Raw genomic sequence first — 26,046 nt, 5'->3', positions numbered from 1 at the left:
ACTCATGGCGCCCTTTATTTTTAAATTATGATCCTCCCTACCGTGTATCTACCTAAAAAATATGGGACAATTGTTAAAGGAGGGAGGGTTATGCATAATTTCAGTTATCTCAATTTTGTTTATTCAAAAGGTCTCATCTGTTGCATCTGATGATTTGTGCCAAATTTGCCCCTGCACCATTTTGAACTTCTGGATTTCCATTACAAATCAGCAGTAAGTAGCCTGATTTGATAGACATATTCAGGTGCAGATTCCCTCCAGTCCCTCAGTGGCAACTCAAGGACAACTTAGGAACTAGTTTTACTTTGTAATGTTGCCTTTCCACTGCACACATCCACACCTCATGTGCCACATCTCTCAAGCCATCATGATAAACCGGATGTGCAAAAGATTTGAGTTCATAAGACTCTCTTAATGCCCAATGATAAACCTGTCCCATTGGTAGAGAATGGAGACAATGAGAATTTTACAGAAACAGCAACACTCCGGGTATCCCAGAAAGATTTTTGGACAAATTGAAATTCACTTACAGATAGGTCATGCTCTCACACAGCGGTTTTGTAAAGTATCCATGTCGTACTTTATACCTAGACTTTTAAAAACCAGTGTTGTATATGGGGCATGTAGAAACCTGCTGAAAGTTCTGGCCCATTTTTTCTTTGCTCCCAGGTGAGAGAATGTAAATTGTCCTACAAGTGGCAATGTAAATGGAGAAGCAATGAATCTCTGGTGTATGAAATCACAAGTAGACTTGTTTTTATTATAAGCCCATTGGATGATCGTTTATTTTTTATTAAAATAACCTCTTAAAAAGGTTTCATGGTTTCTCTGTAGAAGCACACGACAAGTTTTTAAGACTCACAGATAAATTGGTTCATCAAATCATATTGACATAACGGTTGCAGGTGTGAACTTTATGGAAAAATGTGAGTTGAAACAGTCTCATTGGATTAGGTTTATTTTTGAGGATTAACATTTTTACTGTTTATCTGTAGAATCACAAGTAATGGTTATATATTGACTAATAAAAAATAATGAAGCAGTGACAAAACCATTGTTGGTGTGAACTCCATGGAAAAATGTGAGCATGAGTTACAGAAACAAGATTCTGGTTCAGCTGTTTTCCCTGTAGACTTGCATGTAGTAGAAGGAGCCTGGTTACTAAAGAGCAATGGAAAACTATCCATAGGGACCCGGGTCATCAAAAAGAATCATCTCCCTGATGCTTTTCTCCACCACTATACAACTTCCTGGAGCAAATGTCTTGGGCGAGATGTAAACACGTTTCCTCTGTTAAATATGCTGCAAGATGAAACGGGATAAAAACCTGTCAATTAATGTCACATTGTTTGCATAATTTCAGTACAATTGACTGGAGGTATTCACATTAGCATGCTGTTTGATTATTCTGATTTAACATTTAGAATCTGAATTATTGAGAACAATTATGACTCTTCCCTCAACCCCTCCCCCCCCCCAAGATTTCACACTTATCCAGATCATTTAGTCATCATTGCAATGTAAAGAATTAAATTGGGAGACACCAAGAAAAGCTCCTTACCTTAACGAATTCCCCCTAACACAGGTCAGGTCCGATCTTCAAGACGGTCATCGGAACAGAGCAGTAATGTTATAAGCGCGGAGTCCAGACTATCTAAATCCAGGCACCAGAGCAGCTGGGGTGGACCTCTTGCAAGGACAATGACCGCAATAACATGGGGCTGACTCCAATGTTGCATTACTCTAACGCTAGCAAACTTCAGGTTGGTATGGACATGACAAAATTAAATGGGCATAGTAGGGCAGTTATGTCATATAACCATACATCCTGCTCCACTACAGCCAAACTCCATCCTCCCAAGCAAAGGCTGGCAGCAGATGTACAAAGTAGCTCATATTAAAGTTTTTAACAGTACAGGGACCCAAGTGACAAAATAAAGGGTCGCTGAATCGGTTTTCTATATCAAATGCAAATGCAATGAACCCTCTCCAGAAAACCAAACACCTTTGAGAAGGACCCCACATAATTTTTTTTTCTTCTCTTATACTATATGGAAGCTAATGTGCAGACCACCCCTTTAAAATACCAGATGACTTACTAGGATGTATGTACTGCCATCTTTCCATGGAATATAGGTGAGCAATGAGAGGAGCCCAATTACTGTGTTCAGCACCAAAAACTATTTCTGGACTGTGTGTGTAAAACTTATCGCCAATGTACTTTCATAAAAAAAACAAAAAAACAACAACCCAACATTAGGTCATTAAAGTGAAATGAGTGACCACCTCAATGTTTTTAGGCAAAATTAGGAAATTACTTCTTCCCCGATTATATGTGATGCACCTTTTGCCCTAGAAAATATGCAGCACTTACTCCTGGGTCATAAAAAAAGGACAACTCGTGTGTTTTGTTGTTTTCACTTATTTTGTGGTGGATGTTATGGTGGGCAGCGCCACCTGCTGAATTACTCACTAGGAGAACCTTAAATGAACAGAGTGCTGGAATATTATGTGAATGAATGCTGAAAGATCTCTGTGGAAACATATTATTTACACTTTATGACAATGTGCTATACAGCAATTTCTATATTTACATCCCATTTATATTCGGATTGTAAAGAAAGTTAAAGCAGACCATTCCAACAACATTCATTCTTTACTTAACCAGTATATGGATTTGGGGAGTTAGTTGTTGGCCAATCTTCTAATGGTAGGTCCCAAATAGGGATGACCCCATGTCTCCCTGTAATCTAGTGACAATCCTTCCCATGTAACAAGGGTGATTTAAACATAGAAAACATATCTACCTTATCCATGTAGACACATTGGTGCGATATTAAAATGGGATAGGACCTGGAAAGGGGACCTGTCATCATATCCATGCTGCCCAAAACATGTTATAGTTATCAGTACTGGCTCCCCCACCGATAACTTCTCAGCAGGAATTTTGACTTGTGAAATGTTATGCAATGTATTCTTATTACAAGAAAAAAAGTTTATAAAATATTTATGTTGAGAAATGAAACTATTACCACCAAGAGGAAACTTATTTTTTTTTTTTTTACGGTCTACACATAAATATAAAGGAAATAATAAAATTAAAATTATAGTCAAACATTTTTTGGCAAGTAGTGTTAATAATTGATTTGCTCATTTAGCAGAAGCATGTGTTTTATATGGTAGCCTGGGACTTGGTGTTAAGCTAGCAGCTGTCTGCTCATCATTACAGATCACTGGGATTGTTGGCCACTTGCTCCTACGGTGTTCATAATAAGAGTTGGCACAGAATCGTACCCCTGACCCAATTAGACGTCAGTGACACATTCCTAGTATTACAATTAGAAACCTCCTGTGAACCCCCTACGACAGACAGTCCACTTCATCACTTGCAATGTTCTCTCCATCACAGATGTCATGACAGCTGGGCACAAATCTCCCTCAGGCTGGGCTCAGACTTAAAAAGTTTATAAAGTATATGAAAGATGAATATAGGAAGTAAAATGCTTTGCTACAATGTCACAAGTAAGAATAGCAGCTACATTGGAAGCCGTCACTGGTGTGCAGCGAAACACCATAGTTCAATCGGTGGATCTGATGGCATGAATACAGATTTAGGCGAGTGAAAATGGAAACCAATATATAACAAATAACTCAAACTGGCAACATTTTAAAGTTTTCACTTACAATATTTATTGCTCCCATTGATGGAAAAAAGAGATCCAACATGATCATAACCCCAATAGAATTAGAATTTTATCCGGTTACCCTAAACCTCCCTTCCCATTAGCACCTATGTAAAAGTTCAGCCTCTAAATTTTGGTTTTGAAGGCGCTAGTGGATTGATCTTTCAAGGATGAAGTTCTTTGCATAGTCAACAAAATTTCCCCTGATGGAATTCACACACTGAGTGTCCCCAAATTTCACAATGCTGGTAACGGCCCTTCTCCCAAAGAGGGCATTCTGCTAGCTGTAGGTGCTCCAAGTTATTTTAGCTCCAGTTCTGAAGAGGATTTCTTTGCCCTACGTTTCATTTTTGAGAACTGGACACCCAACACAATGGTGGAGACAACCAGGACTATACCAAGTGCCAAGAGGACCCAGGCCCCTGCTGATGCTTGCCCATTGCTCAACGACATTCCCAAGAAGTCGACATTGTTGGACGCAGTTGGTGTCTCAGGGTTCAAAGCTGGAATAAGGAAATAATGGTTGATTTATAGTAAGTGAACCATCAAACGTAGTATGGTTCCAAGTGGGAATATGGCCTTTACTATCAAAATGGAAACACACTAGCTGTAAAGGCAAAAACTGTCTAAGCACCTGCTAAACTTTATGAAAAAAAATGCAAAGGGACAGCACACTACACAAAGAGCATCTAACCGACCTGTCGAGGTACCTCTGCCTTTTTAAGTCTAATATATGTGTTGTTGACCAAAAGCTAGTATATAAACATATTTTTGCACAAATCACACATTTTTCTATAAACCTTATAATCTACATCCATTCAGTATATCAGAATATATACAGTACCTTTGCTTATAGGCAACTACTATGCCATTGTTTAGAGTTGAATATCAGAACAATTTTAGCATAGTACACTCACCTGGGCTCCAGTTGTACTCTGGCCAGCCACGGGTTTCACCGTTCTTATTGTTTTGTTCAGCCAACCAATCTGTCAGTGGTTTAAAGTATTCAAGAAGGGGCTCAGCAGACATGCTATTATTTCCAATGATGGACTGCATGACTTCAGGCCAAGGTTTGCTATTCCCCAACTTCATGGCATCTCTGCAAAATGGAGCAAAATACATATCAAAAAGGTTCATAGTAAACAGAGCAAATAAATCCAAGTACATAGAAAGTATAGGAGGTTAAATAGTTTTTTTTCCTCACCCCAGTAATTTCCCAGCCTCCTTTGATTGGTAGATGTCACATTTATGAAGAGGTCCAGTATGACCTGCGGCTGCACATAAAGCTTTATGAAACTGGAACTGAATCACAAAACTGATGAAGTACCTTAAAGTAAAAGCAAAAATAAGTCACAATAGAGTACAAGAACACTGAAGCTATTAAGGCCCCTCTCACATCTGCGAGTGTGATGTGTCCAACTCTTATCACACTCGTAGCCTATGCTGGCTGAAACTTCTGGCCCAAACACTTAGCAACCGTAACTGAACTCAGCAAGTGTGTAAGGGGCCAACAGTTAAAATATATGGCTCACTGGAGATACCAATAAGGAATAAAATAAAAATCACTGATTTGTTTTATCAGGGTTTTCAGGAGAACAATGAAACTTGGTATATTTTCTCCAAGTCTGGTTACAGAGTAATTTGTAGGGGCTGCACCATTTGATTTGATGCATTATGAACCAAAGCATACCATACAGGTAGAAGTAATCAATTGCTGCACCATCCCCCAGCTGCTGTTTACGAGTTATCCAGCTCAGTGTGATTAGTCCTGTCTGGAAAGTTCAGGAAGCTCCTTGTAATGCGTTCATGTATTGCAAGAAGCATGCAATCCAGCTTTCCCAATGTCCTGAATGTCAATTGTTTTTTCAGCAAAACCACTCAACTCAGGGATCAAACAAGATATGATTCTGCATCAATGTATCTACAGCATTCTCAAGACATGGTTGGTTCATAATGCATCAAATGATAGATTTCCTTTTATGTTTTTAAATGTGCCCGTTTCACAGCGGCTTTCACTATGTGTACAAGATACTAAAAAAAAGTGATTATTAAATTTGTCACGACACAACTTAAGTTTTTGTGAAAATTGTGGCAAACTATATAGGTTACATGTCAATAGAGTAAGTAGAGGGTAAAAATTAGGGGATTTTTTTGAGCCAGGCGCCAAAAATGTGCATAGGTAGGGAGCGGTGTAGGGAGTGGGATGGAGTTGCAGCGTCGAACCCCGGAGCTGGACCGTGGTCCAGAAGGTATATGAGAAAAAGAGAAAAATGGGGTTTGTGGATAGACGCGCTACATCCGAATGAGGGTAATTAGGGTTTTTTATTGATTAGTATTGTGACAACGCGTTTCAACACCGTAACGGTGTCTTCATCAGGTCTAAAAACATTATAGGTAGGTTACAAAGACAAAAGACAAAAGCAGAAAACATATAACAAAGCATAATTAGTAAAATTAGTATAGATGGTTTGGTTAATGTGATTAGTAAAAAGTGGAAATAGATACTAAATACAGATTGGTTATGGACAATAATAGTGTAATGAGAAAAATACAATGGGGGATATGTATTGGACATATAAAAGTGAGATAAAAAAAGATGATGCATAACAGTTGCAAAATAATGATATTGTTGATACATGATTAATTGATACATCATTAATAAGTATGGTAACACTTAATATTTGTAATTCAGTAATTTTTACATAGATGAAATGAATGAGGTAGTTGAATAAGTTGAGTGGAATTATAGTGCAGATGAAAGGGTGCATAAGGGATTGAATGATTAAATAATTAGATGAATAAATAAATAGATAAGTAAATAAATAAATAAATGGTTGGGTGATTAGATAGGGTTGTATTGAATGATTGGATTCAATAGACTGTATGTGAATGGATGATATATAGATGATCAGGAGAGAAGTATTGCTGAGAGAGTGATGGAGTGTTGCTGAGGTGTAGGTATTATCATAGAGAGTTACCTGCAGGGGGGGGGGGGGATCCGGGTAAGTGGCAGAGCTATGCTGCCTAATGTCCAGCCTGGGAAGAAATGGGCAGGAGAATTCAATTAAGGAAGTTTGGAATATAGAGGGGAAGAGGTTGTATATGAGAACGGGAGGTAACTTACTATGTCCAGGTGCCGCGGGTCGGGAGCCGTCTATGGTAGCTCTGGTTCGGGTCACGCAGGAGATGCTATGTTGCGTGCTGGCACGAGAGGACGGAGCGCGCGCCAGGGGAGACACGCTGTATTTATTGACAATGGGATGAGTAGGAGGTAGTGCGCAGGCGCCAGTCCCAGACACAGTGTATAGCAGATGCCGTGATGCAGTACTGCTGAGTGGATGAGTATTATGGATGTGTGGATGAAGGATCGTTGGGTATTATTGAGTATGTCAACTTCTAACATACTCAATAATACCCAACGATCCTTCATCCACACATCCATAATACTCATCCACTCAGCAGTACTGCATCACGGCATCTGCTATACACTGTGTCTGGGACTGGCGCCTGCGCACTACCTCCTACTCATCCCATTGTCAATAAATACAGCGTGTCTCCCCTGGCGCGCGCTCCGTCCTCTCGTGCCAGCACGCAACATAGCATCTCCTGCGTGACCCGAACCAGAGCTACCATAGACGGCTCCCGACCCGCGGCACCTGGACATAGTAAGTTACCTCCCGTTCTCATATACAACCTCTTCCCCTCTATATTCCAAACTTCCTTAATTGAATTCTCCTGCCCATTTCTTCCCAGGCTGGACATTAGGCAGCATAGCTCTGCCACTTACCCGGATCCCCCCCCCCCCTGCAGGTAACTCTCTATGATAATACCTACACCTCAGCAACACTCCATCACTCTCTCAGCAATACTTCTCTCCTGATCATCTATATATCATCCATTCACATACAGTCTATTGAATCCAATCATTCAATACAACCCTATCTAATCACCCAACCATTTATTTATTTATTTACTTATCTATTTATTTATTCATCTAATTATTTAATCATTCAATCCCTTATGCACCCTTTCATCTGCACTATAATTCCACTCAACTTATTCAACTACCTCATTCATTTCATCTATGTAAAAATTACTGAATTACAAATATTAAGTGTTACCATACTTATTAATGATGTATCAATTAATCATGTATCAACAATATCATTATTTTGCAACTGTTATGCATCATCTTTTTTTATCTCACTTTTATATGTCCAATACATATCCCCCATTGTATTTTTCTCATTACACTATTATTGTCCATAACCAATCTGTATTTAGTATCTATTTCCACTTTTTACTAATCACATTAACCAAACCATCTATACTAATTTTACTAATTATGCTTTGTTATATGTTTTCTGCTTTTGTCTTTTGTCTTTGTAACCTACCTATAATGTTTTTAGACCTGATGAAGACACCGTTACGGTGTTGAAACGCGTTGTCACAATACTAATCAATAAAAAAACCCTAATTACCCTCATTCGGATGTAGCGCGTCTATCCACAAACCCCATTTTTCTCTTTTTCTCACATGTCAATAGATGCTTATTTGTATCCACCACACTGCTTCTTGCAACCATAAGACATCATTGCAGGTCTTCCTAAATAAAGTAATATTTCATGGTTGAGGCATTGGTACACTGGAGCATCAAGCATATTTCATGGCTGTTGTTAGAATTGCAGTCTTGTTACCTGATATACGGAACATTAGCTGGGATATGAAACTTTGCACCAGGATCGAAATCTTCTTCAGATCGTAGAACAGGAGAACAAAGTCCCTGATATTTCAGCCTAAAGTTACACAAAAAAAAATAAAATTAGAAATTGTCAAATATTCACTCAATGTATTATTGTATTTCCAAAGAAATTACATCCAAGTTACATAGGAATAAAAGGATCACTACAATGGTATTTACATACTTAAGAACTATTAGAGTACTGACCTGAGGTTCCACCACTGCTGGTTGTACTCAGATGATGGGATTCTTCCATCAAACACCTTCCAACGCCACTGATCCATCAAGTATCCAAAGGGCAAGAAGGCTATTTTATCGAGGGCGATGCTCATAAGGTAGTTGATGTCACTTTCTGAGAAGAAACATAAAATCATCAATGTAAACTCAATTATAGTTGATTCAAGTTCTCATTTTCAGTAGGGCCCTTTAGCGACACTGTAGTAACCAGTAGTCAGCTTGCCATGTCTGTAGCTTGGTATATCATCAGATGTATAAAATGAAGTGCACCGTTTAACCACTAGTTTTTAAGTTACTACTAAAAGCAACAATCCTTTTAATTTAGGACAGAGTTTCCAAAACCAGACAGCAGTGCTTGGAGAAACGGTTTGGAAAAACAGAATACAGCAAGTCCCGCCAACAATATGCAGATTCCCCATGTTGATTTTTGTACCTGGATTTTCCTCAACTTTATCTAAGAGTTGGATAGAGTGTAGATGTTTTGGTGTAGAAACAGATAGAGCCAGGACATCTCCAATAGCCTCGTGAAAACCAGGATTAGCTCCTTCTCTAAATGTAACTGGTTGATCCTTGTACTGTAGGAAATACTGAACGTGTCCCATCTCATGATGTACGGTGATGAGGTCATCCATGTTGACTACAGTACACTGCTTAATTCTGGAACAAGAAAATTACAGTTATTTAGTAAACTGAAATGTGGTTGAGCAAAATGCATAGACCTCTATATCACTGGTTCTCAACCTGTGGGTCGGGACCCCAGCGGGGGTCGAACGACCAAAACCGGGGGTCGCCTAAAGCCATCGGAGCCGCAATTTTACTGTGTTTTTACTGCAAGTTGCATGGTTTGGGGTCACCACAGCATGAGGAACTGTATTGCGGGGTCACAGCATTAGAAAGGTTGATAATTTGAGTAGTTGTGCCTTTTTCTTTGTATATTCATGGTCTATATGAACAGTCCATTACACATCCTGAGCAACAAGGACCTAATGTCAGAAGTCTCACATCAACACTACTGCACCAGCAGGGTAGATAAACCCCTTTTTCTTATTCATTACTTATAACACACATGTGTCCAATAATTTTACTCTGCAAAGTCCTTAATTAATCTAAAATATATATATGAAAATATCAGCCTTCCAAAGATGATTAAGATCCTTTACATAATGAGCAAAATGATGGCAGCTCATCCATCACCATAAAAGCTAGCAAAGCTGTCCTGATCAGATATAAAGCAGCCACATTATCCATAGCACATAGACTGAGTTATACATCACCTCACAGTAAATTAAAAGGTTAGGCATTGACTAAATTTTTTTTATGAACAACTATATGACCAATTTTGTTGTTGTTTTAGTGCATCTACCAAAGATATGCATCTTTGTGTAGAATCTTGACTACAAAGCACTTATGGGTCCTTGCTTGTTTTCTTTGCTTTGGGACAACTATCATGGGGTAATCGCCTTTCTTAGGATAAATACTGTAGAATTATAGGTTAACTAAAGATCTAGAACTATCAGTTTCAATCATAGCACCACAGTGGATCTGGTTAAATAGTCATCCACTTGTTTATTTAGTGGCTGGTCTGTACCTAAAGTCTTTCCTATTGTAGAAATCCCAGGCAGATGCATGACAAACCACATCTCTGTCAGCAGGCTTCTCGATCATAGATTTTTCCCAGAATTCAGGTGGCATTGGGAGAAGTCCTAAAGACTGGAAGAAATTGTCCGACTCTTCAAACATTCTTTTAGGGGTCCATTTCTTTAAAAGAAAATAAAAAAAGTAAATTCCTCTGTGGCACATCAAATCCAGCAAAGATGTCTTTTATTGCGTAGGATTTTTGTTTCTTTGTAGAGAAGGGGGCACATGCATCTTATATCTGATTTTTTTTTTTAATTAAAATAGCACTATGCCAGTTTTCCATTTTTAGGGCTCAATTTTCAAAAAAACTGTACAGTTGCCTGGTAGGGATATGCCCTCCCCGTACTCCAATAACTTTGCGGAAGGAACCCATCACTTTGTGATTACCACATGACCTTTTCCTCTATGTAGGCATTAATATCATTTCCCATACTTTTCAGCCTCCATATCGAGGGCTAATATTATTGTAGATTTTGTTTTTCATCTTTATCTGTGCACTTACCTGTGCAATCATTGCAGGGGTAGCATCAACCTGTGCAGCATTGGGGTACGGGACAAGAAGATCATAAATATTGGACCAGGACTGTGCCCACATGTTTCCTATAAAATATGCATGGATACATTTAGGCGATAATTATTTTAAAGCTGAAACCACATGTATGAACACACTAGATTAATCACTCGTGGTAAAATGGAGCAATTTAGGTTTAGTGCTTGGTATGTATAACTTAACTACAGTGAGTCCATTAGTCCTTTTCACCAGGTTTTTTTTTTTTTCTTACTATAAAAAAAAAATGTCAGGGTAATGGAAGGCAACCTACCATATGCTGAAGTCTATGGAGAATGGAAGGTAAGCAGAAGACACATTTCCATGACACTAAATGTAATCCCCCAATGCAGTTGTGAACTGGGTCCCAGGTAACAGCCCTGGAGAGCTGTGTAATCATAACTTTGCAAGACTGGATGCACATTTCATGTTTGTAGCTTGTCCAAATGTACATCCACACACTTCTGCTCTCTGCATTGAGCCGCTCTACAACCCTACCACTCTGCCGTAAGTAAAAGCTGTAATAGACTTCTGGTTGAATACTACAGCAGTCATTTATAGTAGAGCAAAACTGCTGACAGATTCTCAATTTAAATCCCACAAATAAAGCCTTTCAAACTTATGGACAGATGTACCGTTCACACTGCACATCTCCCGTTTGTGTAATATATATATATATATATATATATATATATATATATATATATATATATATATTACACACACAGCTATTAAAATAAATAAATTTGCCACTTAGAAAGTGACAATCAATTTCACATGCCGATCACACTTCTGGTAGCATGAGTCTGTCAGCATAGTGTTCAGAGGCGCTAACAGGAGACGGGCCAAAACACCAGGAGACGTGGAGGGGCCATAGGAGGAAAACAACCCAGTAGCCATGAGGATGGAACGAGTGACGGACATCCACAGATGGGGGTTGTGCTCACAGCCCAACACCGTGCAGAACACTTGGCATTTTCCAGAGAACACAAGGATTGGCTAATTCGCCAGTGTACTCTTCACAGATGAAAGCAGGTTCACACTGAGCACATGTCATGCCATGGAGAGTGATCTGCTGCCTGCAGCATCCTTCAGCATGACCGGTTTGGCATTGGGTCAGTAATGTTGTGGGGTCGAGTTTCTTTGGAGGGCCGCACAGACCTCCATGTGGTTGCCAGAGGTAGCCTGACTGCCGTTCGGTACAGAGATGAGATCAGCCTGTAGTGCGTTTTTCCACTTTAATTATGTGGGTACATCGAAATCCAGGCTTCTTTTGGTTAACAGATTTAATTTCCATTGATTTTTTTGTGATTTTGTTGCCAGCACAATAAACTTTGTTCAGAACAAAGTATTCAATGAGAATATTTCATTCATTTAGATCTAGGAGGAGTTACCTTTATTTTTTGAGCAGTGTATACATTTTCTTTCATACTCGATTTCAGTGCATTTTTAAATGGGATGCAAATGTGCCATTTCCTCAGATTTTAATAAAGATGCATTGTAATTTGCTCTCCGATGTGTTATATTAAGATGTGCACATCATATTATTGGAGATAGTTGCGGGAGATTATGGGTAGACATGGCAATCAAAAGGAACAATGGCCCTGATCTTAGATTTGGGATTTTTCCTACCAGACAAAATACATTGGAAATGCAGAAAAATGTAAAAAAAAAAAAATGCAAAGTTAGGGTATTGTATGTTAATAGTGACCTAAACTTTGCAATCATCATAAGTTGCACACACTAAACCAAAAACCTGCTTGTTTAGAGCCTCAAAAAAAGGTTACACTCTACAATTGGCCACTGCAATATTAAAGCTGTAATCATGTTACTAAGTGTCATCTTACCAAGCAAGTGAGCTGGAATAGGGCCCTTGAGATTAATTTTTTTGTCTCCATATTTCTTGTAGAGAGCCCGCCGCACATAGGCATGGAGTTCGAGATACAGGGGCTGTAACTGATTATAAAGCATTTCAACGTCGCTTTCCAAAGTTGGCGTTTCATACCAGGATCTCCAGTAGGCACCATTGTCCGCATGACCTAGGAGACAAGATAATCAGGTAGTGAAAGATGGGGCAACTGAAATAAGAACACATTAATAACCTTCAACATCTACCAAAAACCAGGATGACCCCATATACATTTGTCAGCCCTGCAAAAATCATACCTCCATGCTCCCATCATGAGGACAGGCTGAGCATTAAAGCCAGAATTTAGACATTTATAAATATGACTAATAGGAGCTTTAAAAATACCTACTATAAACCTACATGATAACATTAATCACCAAACACCTAGAACCAGAAATTGAGTTCCACAGTTTCCTTTCATTCTAATCAGCCTCTTACCATTCAGCGTTGCTGCTTTGTTCCCAAGCCTAACATATTCTTTGTAATGGTCTCGCATTTGCTTGCCAGAAGCGTCTCTCCAGCCTTTCCAGGCAAATAACAGTTCATCGTAGTCTCTTGATTTGGCCAATAGTTCCGTAAGATCTTAAAAACATAAAACAGATGTTAGGGTCCAGTTCTTTGGGAGAATAAATATTGTATACTTTTTAATTGTTGTTCTTTTATGGGCAGTACAAAAAGGTTGTGCACGTACACACACACACACACACACACACAAACACGTGTACAGGCAGTCCCCGGGTTACGTACAGGATAGGTTCTGTAGGTTTGTTCTTAAGTTGAATTTGTATGCAAGTTGGAACTGTATATTTTATAATTGTAAAACCCCAGCCGAATTTTTTTTGTGACTGTGACAATTGGATTTTAAAAATGTTGGATTCTCATAAGAACCAGGATTTACAATACAGCTTGTATTGTATGTGATAACAGGTATGGCTGTTTATTATAGCCAAGGGCTGAAGTGCAGTAAATTAGCAACTTCCACAGGTCCGCTTGTAAATAGGGGTCATCTGTAAGTCGGGTGTTCTTAAGTAGGGGACTGCCTGTATATATATACACACACACACACACACACACACACACACACACGTGTATGTATCAAAGTTTTGCCATCATGATTTATCTTGGATTGTAATGGAAAAAATATGAAAGCTAATGAATCATCCAATGATAAAATAATTCTTGCAAAATATCTACGTCTAAATGGAGAAGTCAACAAGTGGGCTGCACGGACCTGAAAATATGACTCATTATAAAATAGAAAAAAAAAAAAAAAAAAAAAAAAACACACACAACACACAAAACAATATTTATAAGGAGTCATCCTCTTTTAATGCAACATATTAGATGCCCCACAGTTATACCGACATAAATGACACAATCTTACCTGGGTCAAGAGGCATGCACTTGTCGCCTTTGCATACTTTCGCCTTGCTATAGATGGTTTCCATTTCGGAGACTATTTCATTATACTATAATTAGAAAAAAAAAAAAAAAAAAAAGGAAGGAGGTTGTAAAGTATTGATTTCTTCTGCGTTTTATGTAGTCGTACATCAACAATAATGTCGTCTTTAGTGAGTGCATGTGCAAGTAAGGGGGTGGTTGGCAATGAGAGTTCGGTACATGCATAGGGGCTGGAAATGCAATGCTGAAAATTACATGTTGACCTCAGTGGGGGGCAGGGGGGGGGCTAGGAAAGAAAAACTTCATGCTGCTTTTTTTCTTTGAGCTCATCTTTTGATTTTAGAAGAATAACGCATTAGGATTTAATCAATTAATGTCTTTTTTTGCTACACATGGTAAACTTTTTTCTTTATGTCAGTACTTACCCGTCTCTGCTCATCTTCTGATAACGCAGCCTTATCAATATCACTGAGCTTCCTCAGTAGGCGTTGGGTTTCAGTGTTTTGGAAGTCACTGTAATCAAAGTTTCGTGCCTGCTTTCCATAATGTAGAGTGTGATTAGCCATGGCTAGGTTCTTTTCCAGCTGTCAAAGAAAAACGAGAATTTTTCAAATCTTTATCCAACATGAGGTCTTGCACATTAATAGCAAGCCTCCACCTCTAGCGTGAACACTGAGACGAAAGAATACCCATGTAATTTTAGTTTACGGTTTTTTTGTACTTCAAATTATGCAACCCCCCACCCGCACACCACGTTAATAACATGGACCCATTTTTAATTAAGTGAGACTGGCACGATACAAATTGTCTATTGCAAAAGGTGTTCATGGGAAAGAGACCAGTGGCAAGGCTGGCGGGGACCTCATGTAATGATGCAATTAGGGCTAAAGCACCTGTGATCAGTCCATGAATACTAGGACTGTGTGGACTTCATACACCAAAATCATGTCAGTGATGGGATTCGCATGGCGCCGTATGCTGAGAAAAGATAGGACATGTCCTATCAGTACGGTGCCGCATGTTTACGCGCCAACTTCCGGCCTACGGGGGACGTATATACGCCCCAACGGCCATGTGAATGAGGCCTTATATAGGACAAACAGAGGGGACAACATAATCTTGGTTGTTATCTGGTGCAGCACGGACCTGTATTACTTATGTTATGAAGAGATGTAAAAGCTTCGTCTGGTACCAGATCCGCTCCATAAACTTGGTTCCAATCTTGAATCCACATGACTATTATGCTCAGTCGCAGCAAGATTGTGTTGCTTAATAGAATTGGAAACACTGAGCAATATGTCCCTCTAAAGATTCTAATTCTCTATGTTGAAAATTTTGGAGAATTAGACATTTTTCTCAAATAATTTTTTGCTGTATCTTACCATAACTTTGTTGTTGTAGTCTGTGATATTTGTGTTATATGCCCATGAAGCTTCGGTGTATGCGTTCCACACCTCCTCTGCTGTTGTGTTGTAGGAGCTTAAGAAATCCTCTGCTTGCCTCTCATTAGCATTTTTCTCTGAAAAGAAAACAGAATTCACAAAATTCTTTTAAACTAGATGTGCTAAATGTGACAAAGCAGAGACATTGACAAAATGGTTTAGAGGGCCCTAAAATGTAGGACACTGCAGAGTCATGAAAATCATCTAAAAAGAAAAAAAGTCTTTGCTACCCACATCAAACAATTACAGTGCAGCTTTCATTTTTCAAAAGCAAAATATAAAATTAAAGCTGTATTGGCAATTGGTTACTAAAAAGTTAAAAAAAAAAAGCCATTTTTTCTGTAAGAAAGTCACAGATCTCATCCATTATTAAAAGATGCCTTCATAACCATTGTGTGATCTTACCAATATCTCCAGGGTAACCATCAGGAATAGGGGGTGTCCATGAAAATTCTGGCCAGCCAAGTGTCTCATTATTTTTACGGTTTTGTTCATCCATCCATGTAGTGATTGGCTGGAAGTATTCTAACAGGGGCCCAACATCCATTTTATCTGTTCCAGTCATTTCCTTGAGGACCTCCTGCCATGGCCGGGAATAACCAGAACGGAGAACATTCCTAGTAACAGAAGGCATGACCATTTAGCTTTCAAAAATCCTGTTATCCTAGCATATCACAATACTCAAATATAAGCATTTATGCTTTCCTGCTTTTGTAGAATTGTGCTCCAGAATTAGGTCCCCTGTTCAATCGAGTGATCTGCATTGTGACCTTTCATTTCACCCAGCATCTGATGTAAGGACCAGAGATCTCCATCTATGAAAGTCTGATAAGACCCCTGAGGAAGCCAGACACATAAGCATGGCGATAAGCATGGGGTTGGGCGTTCGTGGGGGATAGTCTTCATCTCTTGGACTTCATATATTTATATATATTTATACCTTCTTGCCATGTAATTTTTCTATGACACGTAGGGACTGGTAGTCTTTGTTTTACGATATACAACTGCATTGTATTGATATACTGTATCAGATGTACATATCTTGATGGGCTTATCTTGTATGTATTGGATCCTTGAGATATTATAATTTGAAGGGGAACCCCTGTATGGAAGATAATGTTATGGACTATGGCCAGAATCTTTAATTGCATATATGCATTTTAATGTGTTTGTTCTGTGGCTATGAAGCAATACAAATTAATCAATTTTTTGGGTGTGCAGAGTGCAATTTTGTCCTTAAAGGGAACCTGTCACCAGGAGACCCATTTTTAGCACTCCCCAGTCCCCACAGAGCATAGTACATACACTACCAAAGTGTTTTTGTATAAAAAATTGGTCTTACAGAAAAAGAGATTTCTTATATTGTACCTTTCATTAGCATCTGCTGTGTGACTAGGCAGTTACCAAAAGGGAGGGTCTGCAAAAGAGCAGTTCTCCCCACCCTTGGGGAACAGCTTCTCCATGTGACCTTTTCAAATATATGAAAACACCCATCACTTGGCTTAGCAACGCCCCCTGGTCCTCTACAGCCAATTCCGAGTGTGGGGAGTTATTCATATCTTTGAAAAGGTCACATGTTTCCCAAGGGTGGGGTCTGAACTGCTCCTTTCCAGACCCTCCCTTTTGGCAACGGCCTAGTCATACAGCAGATGCTAATGAAAGGTACAATATAAAGATATCTTTTTTTCTGTAAAACCTATTTTTTATACAAAAACTTTGGCATTGTATGTACTATGCTCTGTGGGGACTGGGGGAGTGCTAAAAATGGGTCTCCTGGTGACAGGTTCCCTTTAAACATGAATAAAAGCCAAACAACAACAAATACAACATCATAACTCTCAGACCCAATTGAAATCTGTCAAGTCTTCAGTTATTTTCATCATTAATTGTGTACCAGGAGTAGTCAAACACACATAACAGGTCCAAGTCTTTACAGAGGAAAGGTATAACTCAAAGACTTGCATCTTTAGATATATTTAGGCGCAATATTTGATAAACACAACTGAATATCTAATGGATATTCCAGTCCTCCCAGGTGGTGAATGGATGACCTGAACGGACCTATCAATAATAGAATCAGATAACAGGCATACAAGAAATCACATAAGACATTTTATACTCACTCAAGTAGGGCACCAGCTTCTTTAGATTGATAAATATCACATTTATGGAGTGGACCAGTGTGATTGGCTGCTGCACAAAGTGCCTTGTGGAACTGGAACTGCAGCACAAAACTTACAAAGTATCTGAAACACATTAGAAATATTACATTAATAACTTTTACATGACAAATTTTAAGCTTGGCCTAGTCTGTTAATAGACAAGAAAACAAGTTTTCCCAATACCATACCACTACTTGTTCAAATCTTTTGAGATTTTGGAAATGCAGCATGGCCTAACCAATATCCAGTCTGGGCAGAAATACCAAACTCAATCAATCAATGGCAAAGTGTTCAGAAATATTTTTTTTTCAAACCCTTAATCCCCTTTATAAAAGTTCCTGAAACAAATGCTAATATGTTAGCAATAAATCACCTGATATAGGGGGTGTTGCCTGGAATATGATATTTAGCTCCAGGGTCAAATTGAGTCTCATCACGGGGCACTGGTGGACATATTCCTTGATACTTTGTCCTGAAATAGAAATATTGTACAGAAGAAGATTACATAATGGCCAAAATCAGCCGCTAGTCCAATGTCCTTAATTAATGCTGTAACTACTATACACATCCATAATAAAATTGAAAATATAAAATTCTTGCATTACTACCAAATCCATTTAAAATATTTTTGGAGAGGGGCAGAATGTATTGCCACATGCCTACCATCTTACTAGAGAAAGCCATGTCGACAGAGCTAGAACAACAGCAACCCCTGTATTGCCTACTGAGGAGCTAAACCATCTCCGGTCACACAGCTGTTCATGGCATGTTAATAAAAGGCTCATGTACAAGGCTGAGCACGGAGACACCATCGGGCACTTCACACACCTCCAATGTAGAATTATACTCAATCAAGAATAAATTTTATTCCCATCAAATTATTTTCCAGGGCTTACCTCAGGTTCCACCAGTCATAGTTGTATCGATTTGGGGGAGTGCGACCACTGAATACGTTCCATCTCCACTGGTCAATCAGGTAGCCAAATGGCAGGAAAGCAATCTTCTCCAGAGCCATCTTAAGGAGGTAATTGAGATCACTCTCTGCAATAAAGTATTTGTGTAAATGGTTTAGTCAAGGATCTCTCCACAGTAAGGGATAGGAACCCCCTTCAACTCTACTCTTTAAAAGAAAAGCACCTGCATCATCCTCGACTTTATCCAGCAAGTTAATTTTCTGTAGATGTGCTGGGGTTGATACAGAAAGGGAAAGCACATCTCCTATGGCCTCATGGAATCCAGGATTTGCACCTCTGCGCAGAGAGACTGGGAGGTCTTTATATTGCAAGTAATACTCAACATGGCCCATTTCGTGGTGGACAGTGAACAACTGCTCCATGGTAACGGTAGTACATTGCTTTATCCTATGAAGCACAGAAATGGGAGAAACATAAAAGTCTTTAGTCACCATTTACATATTTAACTTATGCCCTGGTTGTGGGACCATATAGAAGTACAAGCCTGAGGGTTTATACAGGTCTACCATAGCATGGCAGGTTTGCCCTAAAAATTAGAAACTGGTTAGGGACACAGGTGGCGGAAGTCACAAGTAAGTGATTAAAGGTAGGCAAAGGGAGATCCTCGGGGGATTTCCAGCATAACAATATTAAGGACCTATTTATATCCCATGTCATATGGGTCATCAATGTCAAACCCATGGGAGTGGAAGGAAGATGGGATTTGGCATACAATGAGGTCAAATAAATAGGACATTTGTCATCTTGGGTTAGGACAATGTATTTTGGGGTTAAAAAAAAAAAAAATACCCATTTTTCAAGTGCAAGAGAAGACACAGTAAGGTTTTGAGCAAAGGACTTTTTCACCCACTCAACCCCGATGTTTTTATTTAATGGATCTGATCTAGTTTCAACTAAAACAAAAGTATGGTTTTCTGAACATACACAATTAAGAAATCAGTTTAACACTGCACAATAGGGAATACGGTGGCTAATCTCCCTGTCCAGTAAACCTATTGGACCTGTAAAATCAACACCGGGGTCTTAAAGTAGAGTGGTTACACAAGACAATGTCCTTAAGAGACCACTCTGATGTTGCACAACCCTATGCGGAGAGTCTCAAAACGCCACCTCTGATTTGGCATCAACAAAACTACTCCAAGTGCTTCTTTTCTCTGTTTTGCATTAGATCCATACAAGGAAAATTCACAACACCCTCTTAAAAGGAAATCTACCATCAAAGAAAAATCACTCACTATGTGTAGTTGTTGACTTACACAAAAAAAAAAAAATCTCAGCTTCCAACCCTTTTCTCTGCATTAATTTAGTCACCAATATCAGGAATCAGTGGTATCCCCACTGATTGGATACCAATAACCCATCAAGTTAGGTCATGAATTTCTTTACATTGGAAAATATACTTCAGGTGAAAGGGATTTGTGGCGTATGGTTGCTGGCAGGACACATAAACCATGTCTATGTAGTGCAACTTCACCTGGTAGAATGAATACTTGTATATTACCGGTATGTAAATTATATGTAGCAATGACATGTTCTGACATAATTTATACATCTCTTAACAGTTACAATTAGCAAAAAGTTACTTGACGAATGCTTCTTAAATTTTTTTTTTTTTACACACACAATACAACATGTATGCAGCTCACCTGAAATCTTTCCTGTTGTAAAAGTCCCATGCAGATGCATGACAAACTACCTCTCGGCCATCACTTGGCTTTTCCAACATGGACTTCTCCCAGAATTCTGTGGGCATCGGAAGGAGATTTAGTGATGTGAAGAATTCCTCAGCAACTTGGAACATATAAGTTGCGTTATAGCCCTAACAATTGGACAGAAAAAAAGGAAGAAAAAAAAAAAAAAAAATCATATGATAAGAACATGTAGAAATAATAGCAATTATCTGGTGGTCTTATTCACATGTTCTTACCTTTGCAACCATAGTATCGGTGACATCTACATTGGTCTTGTCGGGGAAAGGAATCATCATATCATAAATATTATTCCACTGTTGTGACCACATGTTACCTGCAGAAAACATAGGTTTACATAGGGGCGTAACTACTGTAGTAGCTGCCATAGCCGCGGCTATGTGGTGCACAGTGTCAGCCCCCCCCAGTCATCCAACCTGACAAAGAATGGAGTATGTCATTATATATAATTTCATATATTTGATGTATATATGCTGCATGTGTATATGTGATATGTATGTATATGTTCTATTTGTGTGCAAGTGTATATTTTCTGGGTTGAGAATACCCCTCAAAGCAATTTTTCCATGGACTCACCCAGTAGATGGGCAGGGATCGGTCCTTTCAGGTTAATGTACTTCTCACCATATCGTTCATACAGTTTTCTTCGTACAAAGGCATGAAGGTTGAGGTACAGTGGCTCCAGCTGGTGGTATAATCCCTCTAGGTCCTCCTCAAAGGTGGGTGCAGCATACCAAGATCGCCAATACGCCCCTGTGTCCGCGAATCCTTAACGAACACAAAGAAATGTTTCTACACATACCCGCTTTTTTTTACATCCACGTGCAGTTTTAGGTCCTTAAATTCTTGGCAGCATACCAAAAAAGTGTAAGGTGCTTTGACATACCCTTTTACCATTTCCAGATTTGTGCTGCAGCTACAGAAATAGATGCCCTCTGAAGTTTCAACAATGCACAGAGGTAAATTGGAGTTGGAAACAGGACAGCACAACAAGCTACCCCATTTCTCCTAGAACAACATGTCCATCTAGAAATATCTTCCCGCCTTTCATCCAACTTTCTCCTTCACAAGCTACAATCGGGTTTTCAACCCAATCATTTCACAGAAACTGCCCTGACCAAAAAGTTTAACCCCTTAAGGACGCAGGGTTTTTCCGCTCATTTCTTGCTCTCCACCTTCAAAAATCCATAACTTTTGCATTTTTATGTGTACAGACCTGTGTGAGGGATTATTTTGCGGGTAACAAATTTTACTTTCCTGTATTGTTATTTATTTTAACATGCCGTGTACTGCAAAGCTGAAAAAAAAAAATCCAAAATGTGGAAAAATTGGAAAAAAAAAAAAAAAAAAAAAACACACGGTGCGATCACGGTGATACCAAATTTATATAGGTTTTGTGTTTTAATACATTTTCAAAAATTAAACGAATGTGTACAAAAAAAGAAAAAAAAAAATTTGCCATCTTCTGACGCTAATAACTTTCATACTTTGGTGCAATGAGCTGTGTGAGGTGTCATTTTTTGCGAAATGAGCCGAAGTTTTCATTACTACCATTTTGAGGTCTGTGCGACATTTTGATCATTTTTTATGTGATGTAAAAAGGTGTAAAAGTCGCATTTCGGACATTTGGGCTCCATCTGTCCCCCACTTTCCAAACCTTCAAACGTAACCCGAAAGCCCACTTGTTCAGGATCACCTACAATGCACATTAACTGCACTGCTCCCTCACCTCACGTCTCTATTCCCCCCCAATATAGATTGTGAGCCCTCATGGGCATGGTCTTCCTCCTACTTGTCGCCTGATCACTGTAGTTTTGTATTTTGTACTTGCATTTGTTCTTGTCTTAATGTATGTGAACCCCTTACTGATTGTACAGCACCATGGAATATTCACCTCCACGAGTTACTGAAACTATTTTGGAACTGCAATACGTTCCAGTTGCCATGTTTTGCAGATATGAGAATAAATCTTTAAAAGAGATTTACTGACAGACACCATTAGATTAGGAACACACATGACACTTTCTATGTAGCCAGTAGTTTATTGCACAGGATTTAGTCCAAATCTTCTTTATATTTTCTATTCTTTTGAACCCAAAAAAAAAAAAAAAAAAAAAAAAAGACACAAAAACGTAATTTCTAATTGCGCCCAATCGAGGTCTCATGATATCAATGCATCTACAGATTAAAGTGGTTTAGGCACCACGGGGAATTGCTTTATTTAAGCAAGTGGTTTTAGTCATTTTGACTGGGTATTGTATACACTCAACTCCACTAGAGGGCAGCAGTTAGCAAAAAGAAAAGCTAGATTGAAACAGAGTTACTAACATCCATAGAGCATATTCTACCATAGTTTACCAGGATTTCAGATTAGTTTTAAGGAAAGGTATCATTTCCTAACCCCATCAGCTGGATAAATATATAAAAATTACCATAAAAAGGGAAATTCTGCAGGATGGACAACTGGAAATAACCTGCATTACGGTCTATTGGAGTATCACAGGTTCACATTATTCATGTGGAATGCAACAAAGTGCATACAGGTAAAGGATTAGGACAAAGTCCCTGTAGAACCTAGTGAATGATTTTTCAAAATAACCCCATTTATTATAGATGAGCATTCAGTAAAACATGACAATATCTCCCTAGATTACAATGTTCAGCCATAAAACAAAGAAAACACACACGATATGGTTTTAGATCATCCAACAGTAAAAAGTTCAGGATTGTAGTGCAATGTAGGATGTGAAAAATCTGATGATATAATAGGCACCTATTTAAGAGCTAATGTTTAGTACCAGTAAGGCTGCATTCCCTTATTTCCATCTAGTATGAGCCCTATACGTGACGTTTTTCCATCTGTATGCAGCACGTATTTACACTGTATTTTATAAGTTCCTGTTGACTTCTATGGGCCACATGGAACGGAAATATGGTGGAAAATAGGACATGCTCTAGATTTTATATGGCTCGCTTATGGTACGATACTGCCATGTACGTGGATGACCGCATTGCCCATTGGAATGCATGGGGCCATATTCCAGCCGTATATACAGCCACTTTTATACGGTCGTGTGCATGGGGCCTAAAAAACTGCAATGGAAATTTGTTAGATTTAGTTCACCAGAATTCAGTCTTAATTTGAAGAGAAAAAAAAAAATCCCACAAAACAACCACCACAATAAAGCCATCCAAGAAATGGAATAAAGAATGACAAAATGAGTCAGATTTATCGCCCAGCATCCTTTAAGGTAAAAAATAAATAAATAAATAATAATTCATTTAACACAACACTAATAAATCTGCCACAAGAAGTCTGCTATTGTAATAGGATAACAATTGTCTTTACAAAGATTTTGCTCCCTTCATCATCCTTACCATCCATCCTAAACGCCTTGTTGCTGAGTTCCACAAACTGACTGTACTTTTCACGTATAGGCACTCCAGCTTGATTGTGCCATCCCTCCCAGGCATACAGCAGCATCTTATAGCTCCTTGAGGTGGCAAGAATTTCAGTCAGATCTAAAACCAGATTAAAAAAATAAATTAAAAATACAAAGTTTGGATTCCGCTCATACCCCCCAGCCAGCAACACTGGCACAGAATGCGGGTGTTCACTCTGTAAATGCTGATGGTATATGCCCGCATCTAAATGCCGTCAGGGAGTGCTGCCACTTACACTGTGACAGCCACTGAACAATGAAGTCACAGTAAGTGATGATACTCTGCTTTGCTGGCATTTAAATGTCATTGACGGCTTTACTGGTGGAATTTAAAGGGTAACCCCCGCAATTCCACCAATCGTGGAATTCCACCGGATGATTGTTGCGCCAATCGTCCGAGTTACCGATGGGAGAGAGTATATGACTGGAAGTCATAACATTTTTAATATTGTGCATTAAGGAGTCCTGTGGATTTGCCATATCTGCTCATAAACTTAATGACTGGAGTCTAAAGATTTAGAAACAACATTTAGAATCATCATTACACAAATACTAGAGAAATGTCCATATGCAGCAAGAAAAGAAAAGTCTCCTACCTGGTTCTAGAGGCCAACAGTTTGTGCTTTGCCCAGGCGGACAAACCTTTGCTTTGGAGTAGATATCCTTCATCTGGCTGAGAATGTTGTTGGCCTGTGAATAAAAAAAAAAAAATATGTATCAGTTTACTATAGAGACAGAAAATACTTAAACCATAGGATGTCCACTGTTGAAAACAGGCAGCTCCATCTGTAGTCCACTGACCATACGAGAGAAATAGTACAATTTCACAGTTAGGGGGGTGGTTATACACTTTATACATTTATAAAGACCTCTTCCTGGAGAAAAGTTTCAAGTACTACAAAATTCTACTCTGAGGTTACTCTGGATCACCATGTCAGACTGTAATACCAGTAGCAATGCTGCTAAATGTCTACCCTCCTATTTATCCATAATAGCAAGCAAGTTCAGAAAGAGAAATCCACATGAAGTTGGACGTTTTAAGCCACTAAATATTAGAATCTATTCCCCCAAAACGGTCCCCTAGTACTCTTGCCAATTAGACCCCAGGTAATAAAATTAGTCGATTTTCTCACGAAAAGGTAAAACAAAGCCATCATAGTAGAACAAACCAGGTCGACCGCAAAACAATCATCAACCAATTAAGGGCAGTAAATGGGGCATTATCTTTTACAGCACCTCTGCTGATAAGATACAGTTTGTACTTTGCATGTCATCAGGATTACATGACAGTACTAGATGTGAACTTACTGACCTAATGGAATGTCAAAAGCATGCTATTCACCATTGAATCCTGTGGGAATACATACTTGGGGTACCTATACATTAAGCATGACAATTAACTGTGGTTGCCCATCACATATATAATATATTAAAGCACCACATAGGGGTTGGACCAGCAAGTAAAACGTGCTGCCTATAGGCCGTCTCTAAAAATTACAGCAACACAGGAAAAGTAAATTCAATGAAATCCATACATACAAATTTAAACCCACAAAAAAGTACAATAAACCCCAAGTATGCCAGAAACATAGTAGGTAATAAAGCACAATATAAGCCAGCCAGATGCTTAGATACCCTGTTTCCCCTATAAAAGATATCCCTCAAAAATAAGACCTTGTACAATTCAGGCTTAGAAATATAAGGCATCCCCTGAAAATAAGACCTAGCGGCCGTCATTGCAGCAGCTCCCCCCTCGCCATGCATTAGTATTAGGAAATCTTTTAGATGCTGCAGAAGGTTGTGACATGGGGAAGGATTCATGGAAGTAAATCACTGGCTGTTGTGCTGCAAATGTGATTTCAGCAGCTACCAGGATAAGAAGGGGTCATTTATGGAAAGTTCTTTTACTACGGATGTTAGAGAAGTTGATTTTTTTGTTCAACAATAAATGTAAATTCTTGTTCATGGAAAAATAAGACATCCCCTGAAATTAAGACCTAGTTAGGAGCAAAATTTAATATAAGACACTGTTTTATTTCGGGGAAACAGTATGTAGCTGGTGCCCACTTCACCTGGGCAGGAACTGTGACCATTTCAGGCTTGTACACCCATTTTCTGGTGAAAAAGCTTTGAAACACTCCCTACTGGATCAGTGGGAAG

General features: G+C 38.9%; 1 protein-coding gene and 1 long non-coding RNA gene across 3 annotated transcripts in view; one reads left to right on the top strand and one right to left on the bottom strand.

Moving 5' to 3' along the window:
* Nucleotides 1-942: 942 nt before the first annotated feature.
* ACE (angiotensin I converting enzyme) overlaps nucleotides 943-26,046 on the bottom strand; it is a 41,834-nt gene continuing 16,730 nt past the window's right edge. The window contains exons 4-26 of one of the 2 annotated variants that reach the window (XM_072111175.1): nucleotides 24,483-24,576; nucleotides 23,822-23,965; nucleotides 21,020-21,211; nucleotides 20,662-20,759; nucleotides 20,381-20,553; nucleotides 18,898-19,121; nucleotides 18,657-18,801; nucleotides 18,134-18,232; nucleotides 17,722-17,844; nucleotides 16,004-16,215; nucleotides 15,539-15,675; nucleotides 14,582-14,740; nucleotides 14,140-14,224; nucleotides 13,194-13,337; nucleotides 12,694-12,885; nucleotides 10,802-10,899; nucleotides 10,250-10,419; nucleotides 9,095-9,318; nucleotides 8,632-8,776; nucleotides 8,381-8,479; nucleotides 4,888-5,010; nucleotides 4,601-4,782; nucleotides 943-1,302 (exon numbers count right to left, since the gene is read on the bottom strand). In XM_072111175.1, the coding sequence (XP_071967276.1) occupies nucleotides 1,202-1,302; nucleotides 4,601-4,782; nucleotides 4,888-5,010; nucleotides 8,381-8,479; nucleotides 8,632-8,776; nucleotides 9,095-9,318; nucleotides 10,250-10,419; nucleotides 10,802-10,899; nucleotides 12,694-12,885; nucleotides 13,194-13,337; nucleotides 14,140-14,224; nucleotides 14,582-14,740; nucleotides 15,539-15,675; nucleotides 16,004-16,215; nucleotides 17,722-17,844; nucleotides 18,134-18,232; nucleotides 18,657-18,801; nucleotides 18,898-19,121; nucleotides 20,381-20,553; nucleotides 20,662-20,759; nucleotides 21,020-21,211; nucleotides 23,822-23,965; nucleotides 24,483-24,576 (3,363 nt within the window). In that variant the 3' untranslated portion in view covers nucleotides 943-1,201. Of the gene's footprint in view, nucleotides 1,303-3,665; nucleotides 4,187-4,600; nucleotides 4,783-4,887; nucleotides 5,011-8,380; nucleotides 8,480-8,631; nucleotides 8,777-9,094; nucleotides 9,319-10,249; nucleotides 10,420-10,801; nucleotides 10,900-12,693; nucleotides 12,886-13,193; nucleotides 13,338-14,139; nucleotides 14,225-14,581; nucleotides 14,741-15,538; nucleotides 15,676-16,003; nucleotides 16,216-17,721; nucleotides 17,845-18,133; nucleotides 18,233-18,656; nucleotides 18,802-18,897; nucleotides 19,122-20,380; nucleotides 20,554-20,661; nucleotides 20,760-21,019; nucleotides 21,212-23,821; nucleotides 23,966-24,482; nucleotides 24,577-26,046 lie in introns of those variants that run through there. The other variant, XM_072111174.1, reaches the window with a different exon arrangement.
* Nucleotides 7,115-8,484, top strand: LOC140064361 (uncharacterized). Its single transcript, XR_011847756.1, has 3 exons — nucleotides 7,115-7,348; nucleotides 7,437-7,493; nucleotides 8,093-8,484. It is a non-coding gene; the product is annotated as an uncharacterized lncRNA (long non-coding RNA).

Source organism: Engystomops pustulosus, chromosome 6, assembly GCF_040894005.1.
Source record: "Engystomops pustulosus chromosome 6, aEngPut4.maternal, whole genome shotgun sequence".
Taxonomy (NCBI): Eukaryota; Metazoa; Chordata; class Amphibia; order Anura; family Leptodactylidae; genus Engystomops; species Engystomops pustulosus.
This window is presented reverse-complemented; position numbering and strand designations above follow the sequence as displayed.